Source organism: Gymnoscopelus microlampas, assembly GCF_963454915.1.
Source record: "Gymnoscopelus microlampas genome assembly, chromosome: 21".
NCBI lineage: Eukaryota > Metazoa > Chordata > Actinopteri > Myctophiformes > Myctophidae > Gymnoscopelus > Gymnoscopelus microlampas.
The window spans coordinates 1,932,600-1,958,681 of NC_139958.1; the positions used below are offsets into that span (position 1 = coordinate 1,932,600).

At 40.9% G+C, this 26,082-nt stretch overlaps 1 protein-coding gene across 1 annotated transcript in view; it reads right to left on the reverse strand.

Moving 5' to 3' along the window:
* Positions 1–10,128: 10,128 nt before the first annotated feature.
* The window catches only part of wdr45 (WD repeat domain 45), a 71,039-nt gene continuing 55,085 nt past the window's right edge, over positions 10,129–26,082 (reverse strand). Inside the window, exons 9-11 of the mRNA XM_084046121.1 lie at positions 16,694–16,795; positions 14,406–14,551; positions 10,129–12,012 (exon numbers count right to left, since the gene is read on the reverse strand). Of these exons, the coding sequence (XP_083902247.1) occupies positions 11,903–12,012; positions 14,406–14,551; positions 16,694–16,795 (358 nt within the window). The 3' untranslated portion in view covers positions 10,129–11,902. The remainder of the gene's footprint in view (positions 12,013–14,405; positions 14,552–16,693; positions 16,796–26,082) is intronic.

Below are 26,082 nucleotides of genomic sequence, written 5' to 3' on the forward strand. Positions count from 1 at the left end.
GTATCAGACAGTCCACAGATAATGCCAGGTAACTTTTGTTCTCAAACTGCAGGATGGTCTTCTTCTTAATTCACACAACTGTGACAAATAAACACATTACATTATACATGATAGGCTGAAATTGTGAAACTAAACTGTATGTGTGTGTGTGTGTCTACCATAAAGCAACGTACCGACAGGCTATATAGGGTCACTGTTATGTTGGGTCTTTGCTGGAGTCCAGTGAGAGATGCAGAACACAGCTGAGTTTGACAGCAGGGGGGGGGGGGGGGGGGGTTGAGTGTTTTCTTTTTACAATAGAATTTAAACTCTCAAACCCAGCGAAAATAGCAGATCTACAAGTAGTCCAGGGGCCAAGCCAGATTTTGGTACATTTTTGGTATTTTTGTATTCCTACGTGTCTCTAGTTTATATTTTGGTATGATACATCTTCCATTTCAGTAGCTTAATGACAGTAATCACTGTAAACCGGCTAATGTATCCGGTAGGAGACACAAAGTAGAATCTTTGTGTCTCCTACCGGAAATACACCCGGGCATCAAATTATTGTGACAAAAAAACAAAATATATCCATGTATTCAAGGCTTCATGGGGTGTGCAATTGATAGAAAATAAATCATTTTTCGGGTGAACTCCTCCTTTAAGTTTCCCAGGGGGACTCTCTACCCATTCAGCTATATGACCACCCTAGACCGAAGGAGGGTCAACTTTTACAAGCTTATGGAAAGCAGTCTTTTTGCAAACACCAAAAATCAGAGAAGTTATCAATTGCACACCCCATGAAGCCTTGATAGTCAAGGGATATTAGCAGAATATTTTCCAATCTTGGAATAAATTCCTTACAAAAAAAAATCTTCACCAATGTGTTTGTAAAGGTGTCTAGTAACACATCTCACAAAGACTGAAATTCAGTATCCCTAGGAAAATTTTTGACAGCTCCTTAAAGTTGTACCATCCATAACCTTGGTTAAAAAAGAATCCCAAAAAAATGTCAAAATTTAATTCTGTTTTAAGTAGCATGTGAGGGGTCAAACTAGGGTGTTTTTATGATTCTGAATCCATTGCAAGCATTTGTTTTGCACCAAAACCATTCCTTGGGCTAAAAATGGCCATAGCCAGGTATACTTTTTGTGTAAAAAGCCCATTGAGATTGGGCCGTTTTTAGCCCAAGGAGTGGTTTTGGTGCAAAACAAATGCTTGCAATGGATTCAGAATCATAGAAATACCCTAGTTTGACACCTCACATGCTACTTAAAACAGAATTAAATTTAGATTTTTTTGGGGAGGTTATGGATGGTACACCAACTTTAAGGAGCTGTCAAAAATTCTCCTAGGTATACTGAATTTAAGTCTTTTTGAGATGTGTTACTAGACACCTTTACAAACACATTGGTGAAGATTTTTTTTGGTAAGGAATTTATTCCAAGACTTTTTAATATCCCCTGACTATGAATACATGGATATATTTTGTTTTTTGTCGCAATAATTTGATGCCCGGCTGTATTTCCGGTAGGAGACACAAAGATTCTACTTTGTGTCTCCTACCGGATACATTAGCCGGTAGGTAGTGATAACTGCCATTAAGCTACTGAATTGGAAGATGTATCATACCAAAATATAAACTAGAGACATCTAGGAATATAAAAATACAAAAACTTTACGGCCACCTCAGGTGGTACCAATTTGTGAAAATATCAGTGTTGGCCCCTGGACTAAAGCACGCAACACGTCACATCCCGTCACGAGCTTGTAGATCCGATCGGCTATTTTTGCCCGGCCACGCGGTGAGTCTACTGAGGTAGACGTTTAACCCATTAAAACCGGGAAAGCATCCGTGTCATTTTAGATTTGAACCACCGATTGTAACCATTATTATATACTTTGGCTATTAAAAAGTAGCAGATCTACAAGCTCAAAGCGAGTTACTTTGTCGTGCTATGAAAGTGCTTCACAACACAACCCACAGTAGACAGTGTGGGGAAAGCAAAACAGAAAACAGAAAAACAAGACACAGACAGTTCAATGTTAAAACAATACCAACAGCAAAAAAGGCAGAAAACAACAACAGAGGCCATACAATAGAGTCCACAGATGGGTTTAGTGGTCTAGTTAAAAAAACATTCTAAAACAGTGGGTCTTTAGACGAGTTTAAAAAACGTCCAGTGAGGCTTGTCTAAACTTCCAGAGGAAGATTGTTCCATAAAAGTGGAGTCTGTCCCCTTCTGGAACCAGACTAGATGTTCTGTCTGTCCCCTTCTGGAACCAGACTAGATGTTCTGTCTGTCCCCTTCTGGAACCAGACTAGACATTGGTTCTCAAAGGGGGGGTCCGAGGACCCCCGGGGGTACCTGAGGGGATACCAGGGGGTCCCCAGCTAAATGATTTATAGGAACCAAATGGACCCTTACAGGTCTGTAACTCTGAGAGTGTACAGATGGAACCAAATGGACCCTAACGGGTCCATTTGGTTCCATTTGTACACTCTCAGAGTTACATTAACATTGATGTTACAATATGAATTGGGGTCCCAGTCAGAGATAGAAATGCCATTAAATGGGGGCCTGTAGCCCTAATGCACGTCAAACTGGGAGGGGGGGGTCCTTAAATTACAAATGACTGAGAATCACTGCTAGAGCCGTACAAATCTTCTCTTATGGGGGTCCCTGGCTTATCTTTTTCAAATGGGGGTCCGCGGGCTAATAAGTGTCAATTTGGGGGTCCTTGACATGAAAAAGTTTGAGTTCCACTGATCTAAGGTTGCGGGAAGGGATGTAAGGGGGCGAAAGGTCTGAGATACAGGCAGGTGGAAGGCTGTTTCGTGATTTAAAAACAAACAATAATATTTTAAACCACAGGTAGCCAGTGTAGTGAGGCCAGAACAGGGGGGTGATATGGTCACAGAACAGGGGGTGATATGGTCACATTTTATGTGAGTACTTAATTCTCCACCACTGAAGCTAACACAACTGTAGAAAACTCACCTGGATTGGAGGTAGATTCTCTTGTGTTTCCACCAGCCTGGTAAAACACTGATATTACTCTACTCAACCTCCATGTGGAGTAATAGATTACATTATGAGTTGTTTACTTCACTATAAGAGTCTGTTTTTAAACGTCCAAACAAGGCGAGCAGAGAGTAACAACCAGCTGGCTGTGTGGCTGTGTGTGTGTGTGTGTGTGTGTGTATGTATGTGTGTGTGTTGGAGGACTGACATGATTGACCGGCCTGTCTGGTTGCCTTGGTTACCTGTGTTGCCCCTCCCTGTTTCCTAGGGACTATGGGATAATGTGTGGAAGTGTAATATGTGTTTAACCACTTCACCTCCACTGCGTTCTTTTTCCATCCATCCACTATGCCAAAAAATACTCAGGTACTCAATAAGTACTCAGGTATTTTACGTATAAGTAAAAGTAGCAATACCACAATATAAAAATACTCTGTTACAAGTAAAAGGCCTGTGTTGAAAATGTTACTTGAGTAAAAGTACAAAAGCATTGGCGTAAAAAATATACTTAAAGGTAGGGTAAGTGATTTGCAATTATTCAAATAATTGCAAAATGGGTCTATGTTCTGATAGTGCTCGTGACGATAGAGTGTCCTGTCCATATAAAGAGTCTCCATGTCTCTCCAGCTCTTTATAAAATAGAAAATGCATTTTCGTTTCAGTTTCAGTTTAATTTCCAATTTTATCCAATCAGGATAGAGAACTTAATCAGGATATAGATTAAACAAGTGAAATGTGAAGTGATGACACTAAGAAATGAGCAGATGCAAAATTGGAACTGGAACACTATAAAAATGAAGCTTAAAAATGGGTACTTTCTCCTGATTGGCTGAGATTTTGACACCTACCAGAAAATGTATTTTCTGTTTATTAAAGATCTGGAGAGACATGGAGACTCCTGTTACTGAACAAACACTCTATAGCAATGATTACTATCAGAATATAGTGCTTTAACCTTTTAACAAAATACTTTTTGTTTTAACCCAAACATATCACTTACCCTACCTTTAAATTACCAAAAGTAAAACTACTGTTTGAAAATAGCAGATCTACAAGCTCACAACGTGCCACAATGCGACGCGTTGTGAGCTTGTAGATCTGCTATTTTCAAATAGCCTATAGGTATAAAATAGGGCTGAAGTGGTTAATGTGTTTTATAATAATAATAATAATAATAATAATAAGCTTTAGTACTTTTACTTTTGGTACTTTAAGTAGGCAACATTTTGATACCAATACTTTTGTACTTTTACTCAAGTAAATGTTAAATTCTGGAGAGTAGCCTACTTCTACATTGCAGTATTGATACTTTAAGTATTTGAGTACTTTTTCCACCACTGCCAAACATTTAAAAACACCTTAAATATGATTTTTAATTTTAGAAATAGTTCATTTAATAGTTAATAGTTCATCTTTCACTCAAGAGGGACAATGCCGTCGCAAGTTGATGATGTCATGTGTCCATGTGTGGTCTAGGCCTATGGAATGTATGAATACATGTGCAAATAAAACATTGTTAGAATATTGATGTGATGCTCATATTAACCTTATAAGTCAGGGGTCTTCAACGTTTTCAGGCCAAGGACCCCATAGCTGAGAGAGAGATGAAGCAGGGACCCCATAGCTGAGAGAGAGATGAAGCAAGGACCCCCTCTATATTGTATAAAATTCAGATACATTTGCTGCTCTTTTTTCCCTCTACACACCTATAACTCTTTTCCAAAAATATCAGATCTACAAGCTCACAACGCCTCGCAGCGCGAGGCGTTGTGAGCTTGTAGATCTGCTATTTTTGGCTAAAGTTCTCCTCAGAAATAGGGATGCTAGGGTTCAAGTGGTTCATGTAAAAAAAAAAAAAACATCACACAAAGATTTGGCGGACCCCCTGTCGTAGCTCTGCGGACCCCCTAGGGGTCCCGGACCCCCTGTTGAAGACCCCTGTATCTAAGTATTACGTTGTTTTTTATTTTTCACACGTATTCCATAATTTCCATAGGGCTAGAGAAGTAAAAAGAACTTTAACTTGACACAAATGACATACTAATTGAAATAATGTATACAATAAATGTGAAATAACTTCTTAATTATGAACTTGGAAATAACAGACAATTATATAACTTATAAACAAAACAATGACAACCAGTTTTACAGACAACATTCAGCCACTAGATGTCGCTCTACACCTTCCCGCTCTACACCTTCTGTGAGCTCTGATCTCCTGTGCAGACAAGAGCTCTCCTCATACTCAGATGTGACGTGTTGTGAGCTTGTAGATCTGCTATTTGTGAAATGTAGTCAAAGTAAATCTGTGGTTGTCAATATTAAAACAAACAGGCTCCCATATGCTGTCACTGGTTGATCATATTATTTACACTTCTTTATGTAAACGTTGCTTTAATCTGACAAAAGATATGTTTTACCCAACCCACGACCACAGTAACTTTAACTGTTTGTCACAATATTCCACTGCAATATGAATAAAACATATATATGTGAATACCATATATTTATAATAAACTACACCCTTGGTTCTCAAAGTGGGGTCCGGGGACCCCCAGGGGTACTTGAGGGGGTTCCAGCGGGTACCCAGCAAAATGTGTAAATATAGCATCAGAATAATTTGAACCTTTTATACTTTGGCTATTCAAAAATAGCAGATCTACAAGCTCATAGCACGGCACCGAGTGCCGCGCTATGAGCTTGTAGATCTGCTATTTTTGAAAATTCTTGAACATTTCTGTAAATCTTTGAATATATGTTTTTTTTAAAGCAAACATTTGCAACTCAAATCTTTGCTTCTGGGGGTCCCTGGGACAAAATATTTTTAGATGGGGGGGGTCCGCGGCCAAATACATATCATTTTGGGGGTCCTTGACATGAAAAAGTTTGAGAACCACCGAACTACACCTCATAGCATTATGAATACCATATATTTATAATAAACTACACCTCATATCATTATGAATACCATATATTTATAATAAACTACACCTCATAGCATTATGAATACCATATATTTATAATAAACTACACCTCATAGCATTATGAATACCATATATTTATTATAAACTACACCTCATAGCATTATGAATACCATATATTTATAATAAACTACACCTCATAGCATTATGAATACCATATATTTATAATAAACTACACCTCATAGCATTATGAATACCATATATTTATAATAAACTACACCTCATAGCATTATGAATACCATATATTTATAATAAACTACACCTCATAGCATTATGAATACCATATATTTATAATAAACTACACCTCATAGCATTATGAATACCATAAAGCTAAATGTGCACAGAGTAAAATGCTAAATACAATTTAGTATGCAAAACCACATTTACTATATAGGATATAAATGTCTTCACAACACAGACAGACAGACAGACAGACAGACAGACACAGACACACACACACACACACACACACTAGGGTTGTCCGATATTGGCTTTTTTACCGATAACCGATATACCGATATTGTCCAACTCTTAATTACCGATACCGATATCAACCGATACCGATATATGCGGGGATTATTGTGATTAGGGTAAGCTCAAATTTCATATCACACACACCATATACAGTAAGAACTCCTGTAACTTATTTATAAAGCAAAAAAAAAAAAAAAAAAAAAAAATTTTTTTTTTTTTTTCAAAAACCGATACCGATATTTTCCCGATATCAATTTTTATGCTAATATCGGCCGATAATATCGGGAGGCCGATAAAATCGGACATCCCTAACACACACACACACACACACACACACACACACACACACACACACACACACACACACACACACACACACACACACACACACACACACACACACACAGCAAATGTCAGCTAATTCCATGGACAAACAAGAAGCAGTTCTTGTGGCATCAGCATGATGTTAAATTAGAGCTCTATGTCCACCGGATTTACAACAGACTTAAAACAAAAGAAATTGGTAAATTGGCACATTTTGGGATTTAACAATTGAATTAATGTGCTTTGAAACATGGTCGTAAAGGACGTTAAGTGTAAAGTATATGGTAAGACAACTGGTTCTATATGTGAATGCAAATGGGACCGTTGGAACTAAAGTACTGTATACATTTAGGCCATTTGAAAATAGATCTGCTATTTTCAAAAGATTTGTATACATTTTATACAATTGAAAACTTAGGGTTAGGGACATTCTGCATAATGAGTACTTTCTACTTTTGGTACTTTAAGTACATTTTGATACCAATACTTTTGTACTTTTACTCAAGCAAAGTTTTGAATTCCGGACTCTTACTTGTAACAGAGTATTTCTACATTTGTGAATATTTTTTCCACCACTGCAAATAAGTAAAGCATAGAAAAACACTGTTAGGGCGCGTTCCCAACGCACTTTTATTCTACCTCTGGGGTGGAATCTGACAATGCTTTGTCAATGCAAATGCGTGGATTCATGGAATAAATCTGCAAGACCATGAATCCACACATTTACATTGACAAAGCTTTGGCAGATTCCACCCCAGAGGTCAAATAAAAGTGTGGTGGGAGCGCGCACTAACATGACTAGACACTGCTGCACTTTATAGATAGATATATTTGTTTGTCAATGTAATACATCAACACCAGTTTTAGACTAATGTCTGTCTCATTGCTCTGTTGGTTCTGTAGATGAGACTTCCTAAATGTTAATGAGCTGAAAGATAAACAGTACCAGTCAAACCATGGTCACTCATGGCTGTTCTTGGTTGTCGTCCCATCGTGGAGTGGAATTTCTATAACAAACAATCACGCACGCACAGACACACACACACACAGACACAGACGCACACACACACACACACACACACACACACACACACACACACATGCACAGACACAGCGATGATATCATAATTCTTGTTATACGTTAGTTGGAGGTTTAACTCCAGACCAAGTAACATAACAACATATTTGTACAAACAGTGTGGCATGAGAATAAAGATCACTCCACTGAAATTCAGTTTGTACAGGTGTGTTCATGTCATCCAAAATATGATTATGATATTATTATAATTATGATTATAAATATGACACAATGACTATCAAAGGGAAACGTGATAAGTCCCAGTTTAATTGTGAGGTATGCACACAGGGAAAATGTACTCTATACAGAAACAGACAGGCAGATGCCAGGGCAAAGGTGCCACTTGAGTTAGTGCATACAGATCTAGCTGGTTCAATAGAGCCTGCAGATAAAGATGGCTACAGATGGATGGATTCACAGATGATTATAGTGGGTGTCAAAGCAACAGAGAAATTCATAGCAGACACTGCTCCCTATACTGGAAGACTCGGTGCTTAAGGTTCAGATAATGGTGGTGAATATACAGGACAGGAGGATCAGTCTTTATTGACCAAGAACGGCAAAAGACATGAGGAAAAGTGCACCCTGTTCTCCACACCAGAATGGGACAGCAGAAAGGAGTTGGAGAACCTTTTTTTTGAGATGTCTAGATGTATGTAATGTACCTAAACAATCAGGGACGTGCACAGATAGACTCTAGGTGGTGCTGGAGCACCTGCCCTTTGCCCTCTTGACCAGAAGAGGCCTTTTGAAAAAAAGTGTTTGTTTTTTTCCAGTTTACAGCAGGAGTCTTCAACAGGAGGTCCGGGACCCCTAGGGGGTCCGCAGAGTTACTACAGGGGGGCCGCCAAATCTTTATGTGATATGATTTTTCTTTTTACCATAACCACTCGAAACCTAGCATCCCTTTTCTGAGGAGAACTTTAGCCAAAAATAGCCGATCTACAAGCTCACAACGCCTCGCAGCGTGAGGCGTTGTGGGCTTGTATACCGGCTATTTTTGGCAAAGAGGTATAGGTGTAGAGGGAAAAAAGAGCAGACCAATTAAACAAAAAAAAGTATAATTTATTTGAGCACCTGCCCCTCAAAATGTCTGTGCACGCCACTGTGAACAATTGTGGACCTGCGCTGTGCAGACAGCAGCACAGACCCGCAATAGGTGTTATTGCGAGCGTCTAGAACAGACACCGTACTGTGCATTCACTGGGAAAACACCTAACTTGTCTAAAATGAGGGTTTTCGGTTCAGAATGCTATGCTTGTAAGCAGGATGCAAAGAAATTAGACTCGAGGTGTGAGAAGGGAATTTTCGTAGGATACGATAAATCCAGCCCTGCATATTTGGTCTATTATCCTGACACAAGGAAGGTTATGAAACACAGATTAGCCAAATTTATTACAAAGAGCAGCATGGATAGCCAAACTCAGACAGATCTTGACCTGAATTATGACAGTTATGGAGACAGTACACCCATAATACCGACTAAGACAGAGTCAAAGACAGCCTAGTGTACAGTATCACAGTGATACTACTTCCCAAAATGAGGCTGGTCAGTCCAATGAGACAGGAGTTACTCACAGGGGTCAGGAGGAGAGCGCACAGCGCTACCCCAGTAGAGAAAGAAGAGCTCCAGGATATTTAAAAGAGTATCAATGCAAAGCTAAATCTGAGGAGAAAAAAATGAGGATGTGGATTATTTCTACAGGGTTGCTTATGGTGTACCAAAAACCTACACAGAAGCTATGGGCTCGAACAAGTCAAAACGTTGGTTTGAAGCAATGCAGGAGGAGATTAAGTCTTTGAAAACAAAATGAGACATTCACTTTGACCAAACTGCCAGAGAATAAGCAAGCAGTGGTGGGTCGGTGGGTGTATGTGGTAAAGGAGAGCCCAGAGGGGTCTGAGACTTATAAAGCCAGATAAATGGGTAAGGGCTAATAGTCAAATAGAGGGAATTGACTATAGGGACACTTTTTCACCCACTTCCAATATGACTTCTGTACGAACAGTGATACAGGTGGCAGCACAGGAGGATCTCATCCTACATCAGATGGATGTAAAACTGCTTACCTCCATGCTCCAATGGACTGACAGGTATATATGGAGCAGCCAGAAGGCTTTGAAGTAGTCAAACATGAGTCAAACATGGGTGAACACCTAGTCTGTAAACTGAACAAGTCATTGTACGGTTTGAAGCAGTCAGGCTTCTACATGATCACCTTACCAAGAATAATTTAGAGCAAAATGATGCAGATCATTGTGTCTATAGTAGACACTCTGAGAATGACAAAGTCATACTGATAATATGGGTAGAAGATTTACTCATTGCGGCCAGTGACAATGACTTGCTCAGTGAGGTGAAAGAGATGTTAAAAGGGAAATTCAAAATTCCCAGAAAGTGTTTTAACTTTACTAAATCCTTAGTAAAGTTAAAACACTTTCTGGGAATTGACTTCACTCAGAGTGAAGGAGAGGTCAAAATGAATCAAAAGCGACACATTGAAAAGGTGCTACAAACGTTTGGTATGTTTGAGTGCAAACCAAGGTCAACCCCATGTGAGCAAAAGCTACACTTTGACACTGAAGGTGAAGTGATAGATACAACAGGGTATGGAGAAGTCATAGGTAGTCTGATATACATTATGACAAGCACCAGGCCTGACTTGGGTTGGATTGTGGGCAAGTTGTCACAGCATTTGTCAGAGCCTAAGCAACAGCACTGGGTAGCGGCAAAACAAGTGTTGCGATGTTTGAAAGGCACTAGTGATCAAGAGTTGTGCTTTAAGAAGAGAGGAGGAAAACTTAAAACTTGAAGGGCACAGCGATGCTGACTGGGCAGCAGACCAGCAAGACAGGCGAAGCACAACAGGTTATTGCTTTAGCTTAAATAAGAGTGGTCCTGTCATATCTTGGAAAAGTAAGAAGCAGCCCACAGTGGCACTATCTACTGGTGAAGCTGAGTATATGGCACTTGCAGCGACCACACAGGAGAGCATGTACCTGGTACAAATGTTAAAAGAAATGGATGGAGGTAGCCAGCATACACCAGTTAAAATATACAAGGATAACCAGGGAGCTATCGCTCTTTCCTAAGACCCAGTTTGCAGGCAAAGAAGCAAACATGTAGACATTGAGTACCATTTTATTAGATCTGCACAAGCCGAGGGTAAGATAGCAATAGAATATTGCCCTATGCTACAGAGATGGTTGCTGATGTCCTAAACCAAGCCACTGAGAAAGGTTAAGTTTGACAAATGATTTGTTTGGAGAGTGATGTAAATGGTGCATTTATATGTAGCGCTTTTATCCAAAGCGCTTTACATAGATTGCGCATTACATTCACCCATTCACACACACATTCACACACCGATGGCGGAGGAAACCATGCAAGGCACCAACCTGCTCATCGGGAACAATTAGGCGTTCAGCGTCTTGCTCAAGGACACTTCGACACTTAACTCTGGGGGAGCGCCCCCAGCCCGGGATCGAACTGGGAACCTTGCGGTTTCCGCTTCACTCTACCCGGCCACTCTACCCCTGAGACACTGCCGCCCGTTATGTGACTTGCCAAATGTAAGATTGTGTTCTAGTGAGCTATGAACATGTCTTTGAGCGGTGTGCCTGCACACACTGTCTAATGCACTCTGAGCATGCGCACAATAAATATGCCTCTACTCAGGGACGTGCACAGATAGACTCTAGGTGGCGCTAGAGCACCCGCCCTTTGCCCTCTTGACCAGAAGTGCCCTTTTGAAAAAAAGGGAAAAAAGTTTTTTTTTTTTTTTCAGTTTACAGCAGGGGTCTTCAACAGGGGGTCCGGGACCCCTAGGGGGTCCTCAGAGTTACTACAGGGGGGTCCGCCAAATCTTTATGTGATATGATTTTTCTTTTTACCATAACCACTCGAAACCTAGCATCCCTTTTCTGAGGAGAACTTTAGCCAAAAATAGCAGATCTGCTTCAGAAGAACAAATGGGGGGTGGGGGGGGGGGAGGGGGCTCTGATTCAGAAGAACAAACGGGGGGGGGGGGGGCTCTGCTTCAGAAGTCGTCGTCGTCACAGATGTCCAGGTAAACGTCAAACGCCTCTCGGTTGCAGTTCCCGTCCGGGGTGAACACGTACTTGTGGAACGTCCCGTCCACACAGATGGCTGGAGAGAGAGAGAGAGAGAGAGAGAGAGAGAGAGAGAGAGAGGAGGAGGGAAAAGAAATGAATGACGTTTCTTTCATCTAAAAGTCATTTAGAAAAAAAAAGTCTATATTAATATCATAATGTACTCACCAGTGCCGGCGATTTATTGTTGTTTTTTTTAGTTTTTTTCACGTCGCCACAGACCTCGCTAAATCCCTTATGATCGCACGTTCAACTGTTTGTAGACACACAGGGTAGCTGTGTGTGTGAGTGGCCCAGAGAAGACCGTTTCGATCGGCGACATTCCATTTTGCAGTCGTCGACGTCTCGCGGTTTCTGTTAAACAGCGTTCAGCGCGGAGAAAAACAACTCCGAGATAATGGCGGATTAGGGGAAGCTTTAGAGCGCCGGCGGATGGGAACGGACGACAGACGACGTCACACTGATAAGAACCAGTATGGCGCGCGCAGGCCGGCACCAAATGAACCCCACCGCTCATAAAGATGTCATGTTAAAGTGGTCACAGACTCACGTGTCAAAATACATCCCATCAAACTTTCAGATTCTGTTTTTCTCTCAGTATGGAGGAAGAATGCTTAGGATTTCTACTGTGATCTCTGGCTCTTTAAATATATAATCCTTGGTTTCTGTTGTGTGTAAAACACAATAATAACAATTCAAAGCAGTTGTCCTCAAAACTCCTCCTCCAGTGTCTGTCATCAGAACAGAGGGAGCGCTCTATGATCACATTATATATATTATTGTATTATAATAAATACATATATATGTCATAAGAACAGAGGGAGCGCTCTATGATCATGACACCAGAACCTGCTCTTACTCGCGCAGCTGCAGCCCGTCAAGCCTAATTTATGCTCCGTCCCGCGAAGGTGTCGCGCGCAGAGAACGGCCCGAGAATAGCAGATCTCCAAGCTCACAGCGGTCGCATCCGCGACGCGATTGTGAGCTTGTATGTCAGCTGTTCTCGGTGCGCGATACCGTTGCGCGATGAAGTATATACTTCATCGCGTGCGTGCGTGCGTGCGTGCGTGCGTGCATTTGAGAAGACATTTTACAGCTGCAATCAGGAACTTATTCTAATTAAAAAAAGGTTAATTTAACCCAGCTGTATGTTAAGGGGTATTTCACTTTAAAACACGTCTGGAATCATTTTAACGTCTAAATCAGGCTCTTGTGTTTTTAGGTTGCTTGATTCAATATTTAGATATTTGATATTCATTTTGTTTGGGGCTAGCACAGCTCTGGAATCACCCACAGTGATTCTGAGAATGAAGGGACAGATGAGCCCCAGGGCTCATTCTATACTTGGCCCGCTCCTTTTTCCCCTTCTACACAAAAAAACAGCAGCTGCGACACGATGTGAGCTTGCAGATCTATTATTTTAGCCGGTGTTCGTAATTTTGCAAACAACATTTATTTTAAAAGATCTCACCGTCCTTCATCTCTCGCAGGGACACATTTCATTGTAGCACACCACCCGGATACGGAAATGACGTCAATCGAAGATTTTCGGTTCCGCCTGCTTCCCGTTTAGGTCCCCCCTCTAAAACGGCTGTTTCTCGGCTTTGTGTTTCTCCGCCGTGGAGCGCTGTTTAGAAACTGCTACTACTGCAAAATGGAATGTCGCCGATTGAAAATGTGTTCTCTGGGCCACTCACACAACTACCCTGTGTGTCTACAAACAGTTGAACACGCGATCGTAAGGGATTTAGCGAGGTCTGTGGCGACGTGAAAAAGGTAAGTGAGCCGTACCGTTCACATGGCGATACATGGTGTTTTTACACTGGACTGGAGGAGAGAATGTGTGTTGTCTGAGCGGCGTGCACGTATCGCCAGTGTGTTTAGAAACGATTGGACTTGCGATCATAATGAAAAAAAAAATGGTTTAATTTTTTTTAAGTTATAAAAAAACACTAAATCGCTGGCAGTGGGCAAACACAGCCAGAAATAAGTCTGGCAGGGAATGAGTTAACCCATTAAGACCTGGAACTGTGTCAATTTTAGATTTGAGCTAAAAAGCGTTATTTTACACTTTGGGCTATTCAAAAATAGCAGATATACAAGCTCGTAGCGCGGCACTCTAGATCTGCTATTTTTGAAAAATCGTGAAAATGTGTGCAAATCTTTGAATATATATATTTTTAAAGCGAACATTTTTTTAACTCAAATCTTTGCTTCTGGGGGGTCCCTGGAACACAATATTTTGATGGGGGTCCCCGCGGCCAAATACATATAATTTTGGGGGTCCTTGACATGAAAAAAGATTGAGCACCACTGATATAGAAACATTACGCTTTTCAGAAAACTGTTGAGATTCAGGAGACATGTAGAATCGGCTTCAGGTCTCAATGGGTTAAAAAGGTAATTAGAACATCATTGCTGTTGCCGTACCGATGACAGAGTTGACGTTCTTGGACGTGTTCTTCCCAAACGCACAGATGCAGGCGCACTCGGCCGGCACGGTGAAGCTGGCCAATGACCACTGGCTGTCCACGTACTGACCAATCACAGGGCCCACCTTCCCGACGCGAGCCAATCTGGTGAGAGAGAGAGCGAGGAACAGAGAGGGAGGGGGCGAGGGGAACAGTTCACATCAACGCGATCCTATGAGAAGGAGGAGCCCCGTTGAGGCTGATTTATACTGTTGTACGACTGTGTCGCTCATCAAAATTAGACCATCTACAACATACATGGACAACTGGCGGTTAACATAAGTATAACTTCACTTAAAGACGCACTGAAGTGACATTTTAGGTCATTTTATTTTGAAGGTTCAGCCTGAAACGTCGGCTCAACGACTCTAAACCAATCAGAAGGCCCCATCCCTTCAGGCTATGGGACGTTGGATGTCAATCACTTCAGCCGTGCGCAACACGGCTAGTGTTTGTTTACAAGTGAGAGAGAGACGGCCAGTGAAGCACGTTTGCTACTACCTGGCTTATTTCTAACCTATAATGTTTTCAGATACATATTTTAGTGTGCAGATGAAGTTTAAAATGAGTAATACACTCATCTTCATTGAGATTCAAAACGGAGTATCTCTGTAATTAAAATCAGCTTTGTTTGAAGAACGTGCAGCTATGGGAATCAAACAGGTGCATGTAATCAAGATTCATTTATATTCATGAAGGCTGCGTTATGTCATCACGCAGCACGTTTTCGTTTACAGGAAGTAATTAAGATTGGCTTTTTAGGGACTTTAGATATAAAAATACACAAAAATGTTTTTTTTTTTTTTTTCTTTTTGCATCTATTGTTAGGTATGCCCATATGATGACCACGGATATGCTCTAAAAGTGTGAAATACATATTTTTCATTTCACTACACCTTTAATGCGGCCCCGCAGGTTAATATCAGAATAGTGATATATTATTGATTTCAGCTGTTATGATTCCTAACATGCAAACATGACCAGCTTTAATTACTTCACTCTATATTAGTAGCTTAATGACTAGTATCGAAATTCTATTGTCTTTTTTTATGTCCAATGTATTTGTATTTAAGTTCATGAAGTTAACATAAGTTGAACATAACATAAATGAAACCAAACAAAGCTGATTCAGACAATATAGAGCATCACCAAACCCACTATTGTTTGTTTTTTTAAGAAAAATGTCAACTTCCTGTTGATTTTACTATTTGAAGATCTGGATCCAGATCCGCCGATCCACTCCGGGTTTTCTACTTATTAAAAATAGCAAAATCAACAGGAATTGTCCATTGTTAATGCAAATCGATACTTTTGCAAAGTCAGCCAATCACATTACAGCTAGTGTCATCACCACTAACTGTAATGTGATTGGCTGACTTTGCAAATTTAGGACTGTGATTGGCTAGCGAAACACATGACACATGTGCAGCCCTTTGAATAGCAGTAAGTCATTTATCCTTTTTTTAAAGTGAGTCATGTTGTGATGACCACACACCGCCCACTTCACACTGGGTGTGATTTTTTTTTACACCCAGTGCCAATTGTCTATGTAATCCTGGGCACTACACTCCCTCTGCCAGGCTAGGGAGGCCAGGGCCGAGCTCATGCCTCCTTCAATGCATGAGGAGCTAGCAAGCCGCTTCTTATCACCTGACAGGGGGGAGTTTCCCCGGTTGGACGTAGCGTGTGGAAGGAACACGTTATTCCAACCAGTTCCTTTCCCCTCCATCAGGCATCATAGCGCGGCACCGAGTACTATTTTTTTTTAATCGTGAAAATGTGTGCAAATCTTTGCATATATGTTTAAAGTGAACATTTGTAACTCAAATCTTTTGCTTCTGGGGGATTCAACACATGTCTTCTAAATACTAACGGTTTAAAAAAAAAAATATGTTGCTTTAATATCAGTGTTCCTCAAACCTTTTTCATGTCAAGGACCCCCAAAATGATATGCATTTGGCCGAGGACCCACCATCTGAAAACATGTTGTTCCAGGGACCCCTCGGGAGCAAAGATTTGAGTAAAACAAAATTGCTTTAATAAATAATATGTATATTCAAAGATTTGCACAAAAAAAAATCTTGATTTTTCAAAAATAGCAGATCTACAAGCTCATAGCGCGGCGCTATGAGCTTGTAGATCTGCTATTTTTGAAAAGCCAAAGGATGACATAGATGATAAAAAATGACATAGAGATGCGTTCCCGGTCTTAAGGGTTAAAGAGGTTTTACAGCAGAGCATTCTTACGCTGAGCGCCGGTTGAGCTTGGTGTCCTTCAGTGCAAAAATGTGAACTGTGCCTTTATCGCTGGAGGCGCACAGGAATGAAGAGTCGTGGCTGAAGTTGATGCTGCAGAGGAAACAGAACCACAACTTATCAGATAACCAAACCCACGCCCCGTCCTTTATAAACAGAACCACACAACTTATCAGATAACCAAACCCACGCTCCGTCATTTATAAATAATTCATCAAAAATATATTGTAGGGACGACTGATATTGACTTTTGTTTTTACCGGTATTGTCCAACTCCTAATTTATGATACCGATATGGCGACGCGTTGTGAGCTTGTAGATCTGCTATTTTCAAAGGATTCTTTTTGTATATTCGGAAACTTGTGAACAATGAACGCTTTTTACCTTTATGCCAATACTTTTGTACTTTTACTCAAGTACATTTTGAATAAGGGACTACTCTACTTAGTGGGAACACTTTTGACAGAAGAAAGTGGTTGTCTCTAGTAGTCTACACACCCTCCCCAATACCGGTTAGGGTTGGCAGTGGACAGGGACTATACAGTCCATAATATTGTCTCTGTCGGGTGGAAACCTCATAGAGCTTGTAGATCTACTTTTGTTGCTTTTAGGTGTAGTATTAACCATTCCAGAACCACGACTGGAGCGGTGTACAACACAGATAGGAGGTCCCCTTCACTCAGGGACCTTTTAAAACAAGCAACACACAGAAGTGCAGAAAACTGTATATTTACTTGTGGCGACGCGAGAACTACCTTTTCTCCGCCATGGTGAACTCAGAGCAAACTCGACCGTGTTAGCAGGCCCGTGGCCTCCGGGGAAATAGCGGCTAAATTTTGATCTAAGTCTGGTCACCATCCGTAAGCTCTTAACTAGATCCACTACCGCAATACCCAGTCCCCGACTTAAGACAAACCTGTGGATATGCGGATAACTGTGTTATAAGAAAGACAGGGGGCAGAGGGGCCCCCTAAACTTACTGGCCAGCTTCAACAGAACATCAACTTGACCTTCACTCAGTCAAAAGACACTATTGAAACAACCTATCCTACTCCTCTGACTAGAGAAATGCACTGAAACTCATGCGTTACACCAACCCACCATCCCCATGGCCTGCTACCCAGACCCTCACTCACTCTTAAGTACAGTCACACACAGGGACAATGAGTCAACACATGCAAACCATCTCACTCTTTAAGCCACCTTGCCAACTCTCAGCACATCGTCATAGCACACGGTCCTCGCAACACACCTAAATGCTTACAATTCATCGCATACAAAACATTGCACTCCTAAAACATTTGCTCAATACATCACTCCGCCCAGCTTTGTATCAAACGTTGGCATCAACTTTAGCATCAGTTACAAATCTCTACCTGTATGGGGTGTGTATAGAATGTGTATGTATGTTGCCGTAGTGTGGAGTTCTCATACTCACCGAGGGCTTGGTGGTGTCCTTCAGAAGAAACCCCTAGTCTGATTATCTTTATAACACTAACTCAGAAAATGAGGCTTTTTGAAATATTAAAAGCTTCCCTTTATTTGCTCAGTTCATAGTGGGATTACAGATGTGTATTTAACAATACAAAATACCAATAGAAATGAAATCAATAATGTTTCATGTCTGTCTGGTTTCCAAATGCCTTAATTTAGGCTTGTCCTAAACTAATTTAGAATTTAGATTTAAAAGAGGAGGTTCCATTTAGATCTCATTCAGCCTGAAATACAGGCTAGTCTAAATTTGGTAATTCCAAAAATGTCCTTAAAGTAGCACTAAATAGGTTTAATCTCAAAATAGAGAAATTTACCCTTTTTAATTTAATTAATTGTTTAACTAATATTTTACCTTCTTAATTTAAGTAATTTGTTACCTTCCTCCATGTGGAGCCAAGACTGCTTAACATCTGAGCAAGGTGCAAGAGAAGAAGCCCCAAAAACCTAAGAGCCCAAGGGGCCCAAAGGGCCCCCAACAGCCGTCCAAAACCTCCCAAGTCTCCCTCAGCCTCTGTCTCCCCAGCCTCTCTAAAAAACCCGCTTGATGCTCTCGTGAGCGCCCCTTTATACGATAGTACGGTCTAAAGGAAGTTCTCCAGACATCAGTGTGTGTATGTGAGTGCACGTAAGTGTGCACGTGGGTGACTTTTCGAAAGTTAAGAAAGTCAGTGTGCGTGTATTTGCGTGCACATAGGCGTGCATGCCTTATTCTTAGAAGTCAGACGCTATAGGTGATTCTTAGAAGTCAGTGTGTCTGCATGTGGGTGTATGTGTGACTTGTCCAACAGCTACCCACACACACAAAAAATGCTTACTTTGCACCTTGCACGACATTATCAGCATTGCCATATATGGGCATACTGAGGGGTTAAATGTCCTCCGAAATGTTTCTTATACCTGAGCATAATTCAGTAAATGCAATTATACTGCATATTATCAGCAATTATATATGATTAAATTAAATCATTAATCAGAAAATCAAATGATTCACACTTGCATGTGTGCATGTAACATTTGGTTAAAACTATCAGATCTTGGGTACTCGTTGACCCCACTGATCAGCCATAGATGCAGGCTGTATGTCACGTACGCCGCGAGTGCAGCTCACATACAGGAAATCCACATAAAGGAAATGGAGGCCTCTGCCTGCTGCAAGCCTTCGAGTGCACCTCAGCAGTCATTTCAACCAGTCAATATCATATTCTTTCTTTAGGCAAATCAAGTGATAACATAATTTAAAGCCTATATCCTAAAGTGAGCTGTTCAACATAAATTACGTTCTAATACATCTCCAGATGTTCAACACCCTCTCTCGTACATTTATGTTGAAAAAACCTAAAAGAACTTGAACAAGACAACACCCCAAAAAGTACAAATGAAAAGAAACCAATTATATAAAATATAACTGAAGTATAACCAAAAAGGTAAATACAAGACCCCTTCAAATTGTTTAACAAAAATTCACCATTACAGACATAGTAGCAAACAAAAGATAAACATCAGATACTAATTTAAACCAAAAATACAAATATCAACCCTTTACATTTTTTTTTTTTTTTCATGTAACCCACATCAAAACAGAATGAAGTGACCCTCATCCAGCCCCCCAGAGCAGTATAATCATTGTCCGTCTTCATCCAAACCAGCCCATATCAGCCGCTTCAGTCCCATCCAACTCCATTTTAAGCCCAGGCAAAAGTCTCTTTTCCATCTTCTCTTGTCCACTGTCCATATCAATCACAACAAAAGACCCATGCCTATACACCACACTAGTGATGACATGGGTCCAGGTCTGACAGCGCTTTCCCAGGCCACATCATGTGACCTTGCACTAATAACCAGTCACCCCCTTCTTTGGGAGCAAGTTCATGAGTTCAGTTTCATGATCAGTAACCGGAAGTTTCCCGGTCACCCTCTCTTGATCTTCAGCAGCAAGGTCAGCGCTAACGGCGCCCCCAGCCACCAGACTCTGCGCAGTCTGTCGAAATCCAGTCTTCTCCTTTTCCCAGTGTGTTGGCTAGACTAGGCACCACGGGAAGTACCATACAGGCATGTAGGAGGACCAGGACTAACAGTAGGGATATTTTCCTTTGCCAAAGGACCCTTGCTGAGGTAAGGTACTACCTCTCTACAGCCTGCGGTTGCAGTTTACTGTCATGCCCAAGACCCTGTTTCTCACGTAGTGGATCAGCAGATCTTCATCGGACGATACCACAAAATTGGTCGGATAGGAAGAGTTCATCACCAGCGGGCAACAGCCGGGCAGCAGTCTTCGGGCAGCAGTCTTCGGGCGGAACCCCTCACATCGATTGAGAGGAAGGTCTGGAGTGTTCACATTCGGTGGACTGTTCCAGGAACAGAGTCATTGGGGATCTGGCTTTGGACCTGCTCCTTGGGTCTTGGCGGGTCAGTTTCAGTCTGTAAAGTTGTGTCAATGCTCAAAGTAATAACCAAAAATGATTACATTCATAAGGGGTTGTCCAAGAAAAAGAAAATATTTCTAGTTCAAAAGAAAACAGGAAAAAGGGCATGAAAATAATTAGCAAACAAAAATTCTAACTATAGTTCATTTCATGCCTGTGTTGTCAATCTACATGACTAACCTTTTTTTTTTTTTTTTTTAATACAAAATAAATGGGGTGTTCAAGATAAAAACAACTGCTTCTGTAGCAGCAGTGTTCCTGCTACAACTCAGACATACAGTAATCAACTCACACAGAGATATCATACAATTATATATACTCCCTATGGCAACTATTTTCAGAAAAGCATGTTGCTTTAAGGCTCCAGAGGTCATATATTTTCTGAAACCGTTATTCAGAGTGTGAATATGCAGTCTCAGAAATAAGCATCTGTAAATAAAGAGTATGGAACTCACGTAGAGGATTGATTTGAGGATAGTCAACTGTCAATATAAGACCAAAAACTATTTTTGCTTAACAAATCTGACTAAACTACTTTTTAAGTTAATGAATGAGGATAAGTATACTATATTCTATATATGTTCTAGCATTATACTGAAGGACCTAGATGTTCAACTTCAGATTTCTATGAAGCTATTATACTCAGTAATGGATAAACCTGCCCTTGGCCAAAATGTTAGCTGTCAGAACAATTAGGGCAGATATACATTTTTTTTTCTTTAATTATCAAATAACTGACACATTTAATAATGTGTATATTTCAGAATAGAATATAGTGGAAATAGCCGATCCACAAGATTGTGAGCTTGTAGATCCGCTATTTTCACCACTCCTCCTGAAAAGTAAAAATGTTATCAGGGAAAAAATGTATGCATATTATGCAAGACAATGACGATTAGCTCAGTTAGTAATTGTGACAGGCTCAGTTCCAATAGGCTATTCCATGTTTCTAATCTGAGCCGTAAGGTCAATTCCTGCCCAAACAATTTGGAAAAAGTAAAAGTGATTTCACTGCCCAGCAAGGCTAAGAGTGCCTTTACTGGCTCCAATAAGAGCCCTATAAACAGGCCTTTTTTTAATACATTCTTAGAAAAACTGTTGATTCAAAATAGAGCCACTAGACTCCCCCATCAATGGTCGTATACAACCAGTGTCAGAGAGATGCATGCCAGGTTCTCCTAGACAACAGTCACGGAGAGGCCGACATCATCACTTCCCATCCCCTTAACAAATGTCAAGACATACCACAAGAGCTAATTTTCTAGTCCCTAAATTTAGAACATAGTTCAATGCAAGGTACAATGCTGTATCAGACCATGATTGCATGGAATGCACCGTCAGAACTGATGGTAACATTTTAAACAAAATTAAACTATAAGGTACCACTTAAGTGTGAGTTAAGACCCCTTCTCTTATGAGAGGAAAACATACCTTTTGGGTCTGACCTCTATAATTTCCCTCATGTATGGTTACTCAATCCTACTGGAAACCAATCATACTATAGCTAAGATAACACGAGTGACGTTGTCTTAAACATCTACATTTATCTCTCCCTCTCTGGCTCATATGAAGCCAGCTTACAGGGTCAGATTACACCATTGTTTTTTTTTTTGTTTTTTTATAGTTTCTTACTAATTCTCTGCTTGCACCCTACTTAGCCAATTTAAGGGTCTTGATGCATCTAGCCTCTCCCTATTTTTGTCCCCCGGAAAGTAAAAAAGAATCCACACGGCTTTGTGAGGTATGTAAATAGTGTTCACAAGTGTCAGCTTTAATTTTCCTAGAGTGTGTGCCCCCAAAACAGAGGGTGTTGGTCCAAAAAATGTGCATTTTTGTGGTCCAAAATTCTCATTTTTATTTATCCCTTTAATTCACACTTTACCTTTTATATATTTTTAACAAATTCAATGTAATTTGTTTTAGTGCTTCATCCCAACATGGGAGCATTTTACATAGTTGTAATGTCTGCACTAAACTTAAAGTGTTCTCCCACTCGTGACTTTGCACAGTATTCTGAATTATTCAGAAAAAGTTATTATTAAACCCATCCCCCCATCATACACATGCTGACATCCTGATCCCACTGGTGTTGTAAGTGTGTTCTAAGTGTAGGTATTAGGACCTGATTATCCGCCAAAAACTTGCGGATCTTCTCATGTCCCACATTACCTAAACCTTTGTGCACCTTGGTGACCACTAGATCGGCTTGCTCTAGGGGCACCTTGGTGAGTGCATTTTGTCCCGTCAATATTCAGGTAGGAATACCCGGGAGAACTTTGCCATACTAGGCCTGGCAGGGGCCATAACATACTTCTATTCTGCACTTCTTTCACTTCTTCCCATCTCAACGGGGGTTCGAAGTTTAACAGGATAAGCAGCCTATCTAACACATCACCATAGAACAGCCATGTGTTTAGGGGTTAGACTCAGCAGTACTCTTTCCTGCCACCAGGTTGGGCGCCATATTAACCATTCCAGAACCACGACTGGAGCGGTGTACAACACAGATAGGAGGTCCCCTTCACTCAGGGACCTTTTAAAACAAGCAACACACAGAAGTGTAGAAAACTGTATATTTACTTGTGGCGATGCGAGAACTACCTTTTCTCCGCCATGGTGAACTCAGAGCAAACTCGACCGTGTTAGCAGGCACGTGGCCTCCGGGGAAATAGCGGCTAAATTTTGATCTAAGTCTGGTCACCATCCGTAAGCTCTTAACTAGATCCACTACCGCAATACCCAGTCCCCGACTTAAGACAAACCTGTGGATATGCGGATAACTGTGTTATAAGAAAGACAGGGGGCAGAGGGGCCCCCTAAACTTACTGGCCAGCTTCAACAGAACATCAACTTGACCTTCACTCAGTCAAAAGACACTATTGAAACAACCTATCCTACTCCTCTGACTAGAGAAATGCACTGAAACTCATGCGTTACACCAACCCACCATCCCCATGGCCTGCTACCCAGACCCTCACTCACTCTTAAGTACAGTCACACACAGGGACAATGAGTCAACACATGCAAACCATCTCACTCTTTAAGCCACCTTGCCAACTCTCAGCACATCGTCATAGCACACGGTCCTCGCAACACACCTAAATGCTTACAATTCATCGCATACAAAACATTGCACTCCTAAAACATTTGCTCAATACATCACTCCGCCCAGCTTTGTATCAAACGTTGGCATCAACTTTAGCATCAGTTACAAATCTCTACCTGTATGGGGTGTGTATAGAATGTGTATGTATGTTGCCGTAGTGTGGAGTTCTCATACTCACCGAGGGCTTGGTGGTGTCCTTCAGAAAAAAACCCTAGTCTGATTATCTTTATAACACTAACTCAGAAAATGAGGCTTTTTGAAATATTAAAAGCTTCCCTTTATTTGCTCAGTTCATAGTGGGATTACAGATGTGTATTTAACAATACAAAATACCAATAGAAATGAAATCAATAATGTTTCATGTCTGTCTGGTTTCCAAATGCCTTAATTTAGGCTTGTCCTAAACTAATTTAGAATTTAGATTTAAAAGAGGAGGTTCCATTTAGATCTCATTCAGCCTGAAATACAGGCTAGTCTAAATTTGGTAATTCCAAAAATGTCCTTAAAGTAGCACTAAATAGGTTTAATCTCAAAATAGAGAAATTTACCCTTTTTAATTTAATTAATTGTTTAACTAATATTTTACCTTCTTAATTTAAGTAATTTGTTACCTTCCTCCATGTGGAGCCAAGACTGCTTAACATCTGAGCAAGGTGCAAGAGAAGAAGCCCCAAAAACCTAAGAGCCCAAGGGGCCCAAAGGGCCCCCAACAGCCGTCCAAAACCTCCCAAGTCTCCCTCAGCCTCTGTCTCCCCAGCCTCTCTAAAAAACCCGCTTGATGCTCTCGTGAGCGCCCCTTTATACGATAGTACGGTCTAAAGGAAGTTCTCTAGACATCAGTGTGTGTATGTGAGTGCACGTAAGTGTGCACGTGGGTGACTTTTCGAAAGTTAAGAAAGTCAGTGTGCGTGTATTTGCGTGCACATAGGCGTGCATGCCTTATTCTTAGAAGTCAGACGCTATAGGTGATTCTTAGAAGTCAGTGTGTCTGCATGTGGGTGTATGTGTGACTTGTCCAACAGCTACCCACACACACAAAAAATGCTTACTTTGCACCTTGCACGACATTATCAGCATTGCCATATATGGGCATACTGAGGGGTTAAATGTCCTCCGAAATGTTTCTTATACCTGAGCATAATTCAGTAAATGCAATTATACTGCATATTATCAGCAATTATATATGATTAAATTAAATCATTAATCAGAAAATCAAATGATTCACACTTGCATGTGTGCATGTAACATTTGGTTAAAACTATCAGATCTTGGGTACTCGTTGACCCCACTGATCAGCCATAGATGCAGGCTGTATGTCACGTACGCCGCGAGTGCAGCTCACATACAGGAAATCCACATAAAGGAAATGGAGGCCTCTGCCTGCTGCAAGCCTTCGAGTGCACCTCAGCAGTCATTTCAACCAGTCAATATCATATTCTTTCTTTAGGCAAATCAAGTGATAACATAATTTAAAGCCTATATCCTAAAGTGAGCTGTTCAACATAAATTACGTTCTAATACATCTCCAGATGTTCAACAGTAGGATAATGAAGATTAGAAGGGCATTCATTTACACCACTGTGTGTGAGAGAGAGGCTCGCCGCTCGCGTCGCAAAAGCCAGTGTTGTTAATTCAGCCAAAATCATTTGCGTTTCAAACGGTATTGTTTGATCGGCTGGTGATGTAACTTAACAGTCACAAGGTGTTTATAAACACACTTGTGTGGATGACGGTGACGGAGAATTTGAATGAAGTCTGGATCTGGATATGGCAGAACATGAATCGATGCTTTTTTTTGCGTGTATTTGCTTGTAACGCACGCGGAAACGTTAAACAGCAAAGCGCAGTCAATGGGGAGAATGCTGGCACCCACGGTAAGTTGTTATGGAAAAATGCTGGCACCCGATGTGTTAAAACTAAATGTTAAAAAAGGATTGATCAAGTGATATTACTCAAACAGAGAACATAACCTCTCCAGAATCATAGTCAGCAAAGTTTCACAGCGTGCTGGGTAGAACTGCTGGAGTGGAGTACTGGAATGGAGTGCTTTGATCGGAGCGTTTGAGCGGCATTTTCGCTGCGATCATGATTCGATCTCCATTTTTTAGCTGTTGTTAATGGGATCGCGGCATCTCTACTTGTTTGTTGAAATGTTAATACATGGGAGCTTCCCCAAACAGCCATCTCTTTCCTGACAATCCCCTCTGTGCACGAACACTTACATATGGTAATTAAACATTAAAACACCTGTGGCTTTTAGTCCAGTGCGGCTTATATACTGTATGTACAAATCATTCAATTTAGCTGTGCTGCGGCTTATATTCAGGTGCGCCTTATAGTCCGAAAATTACGGTACT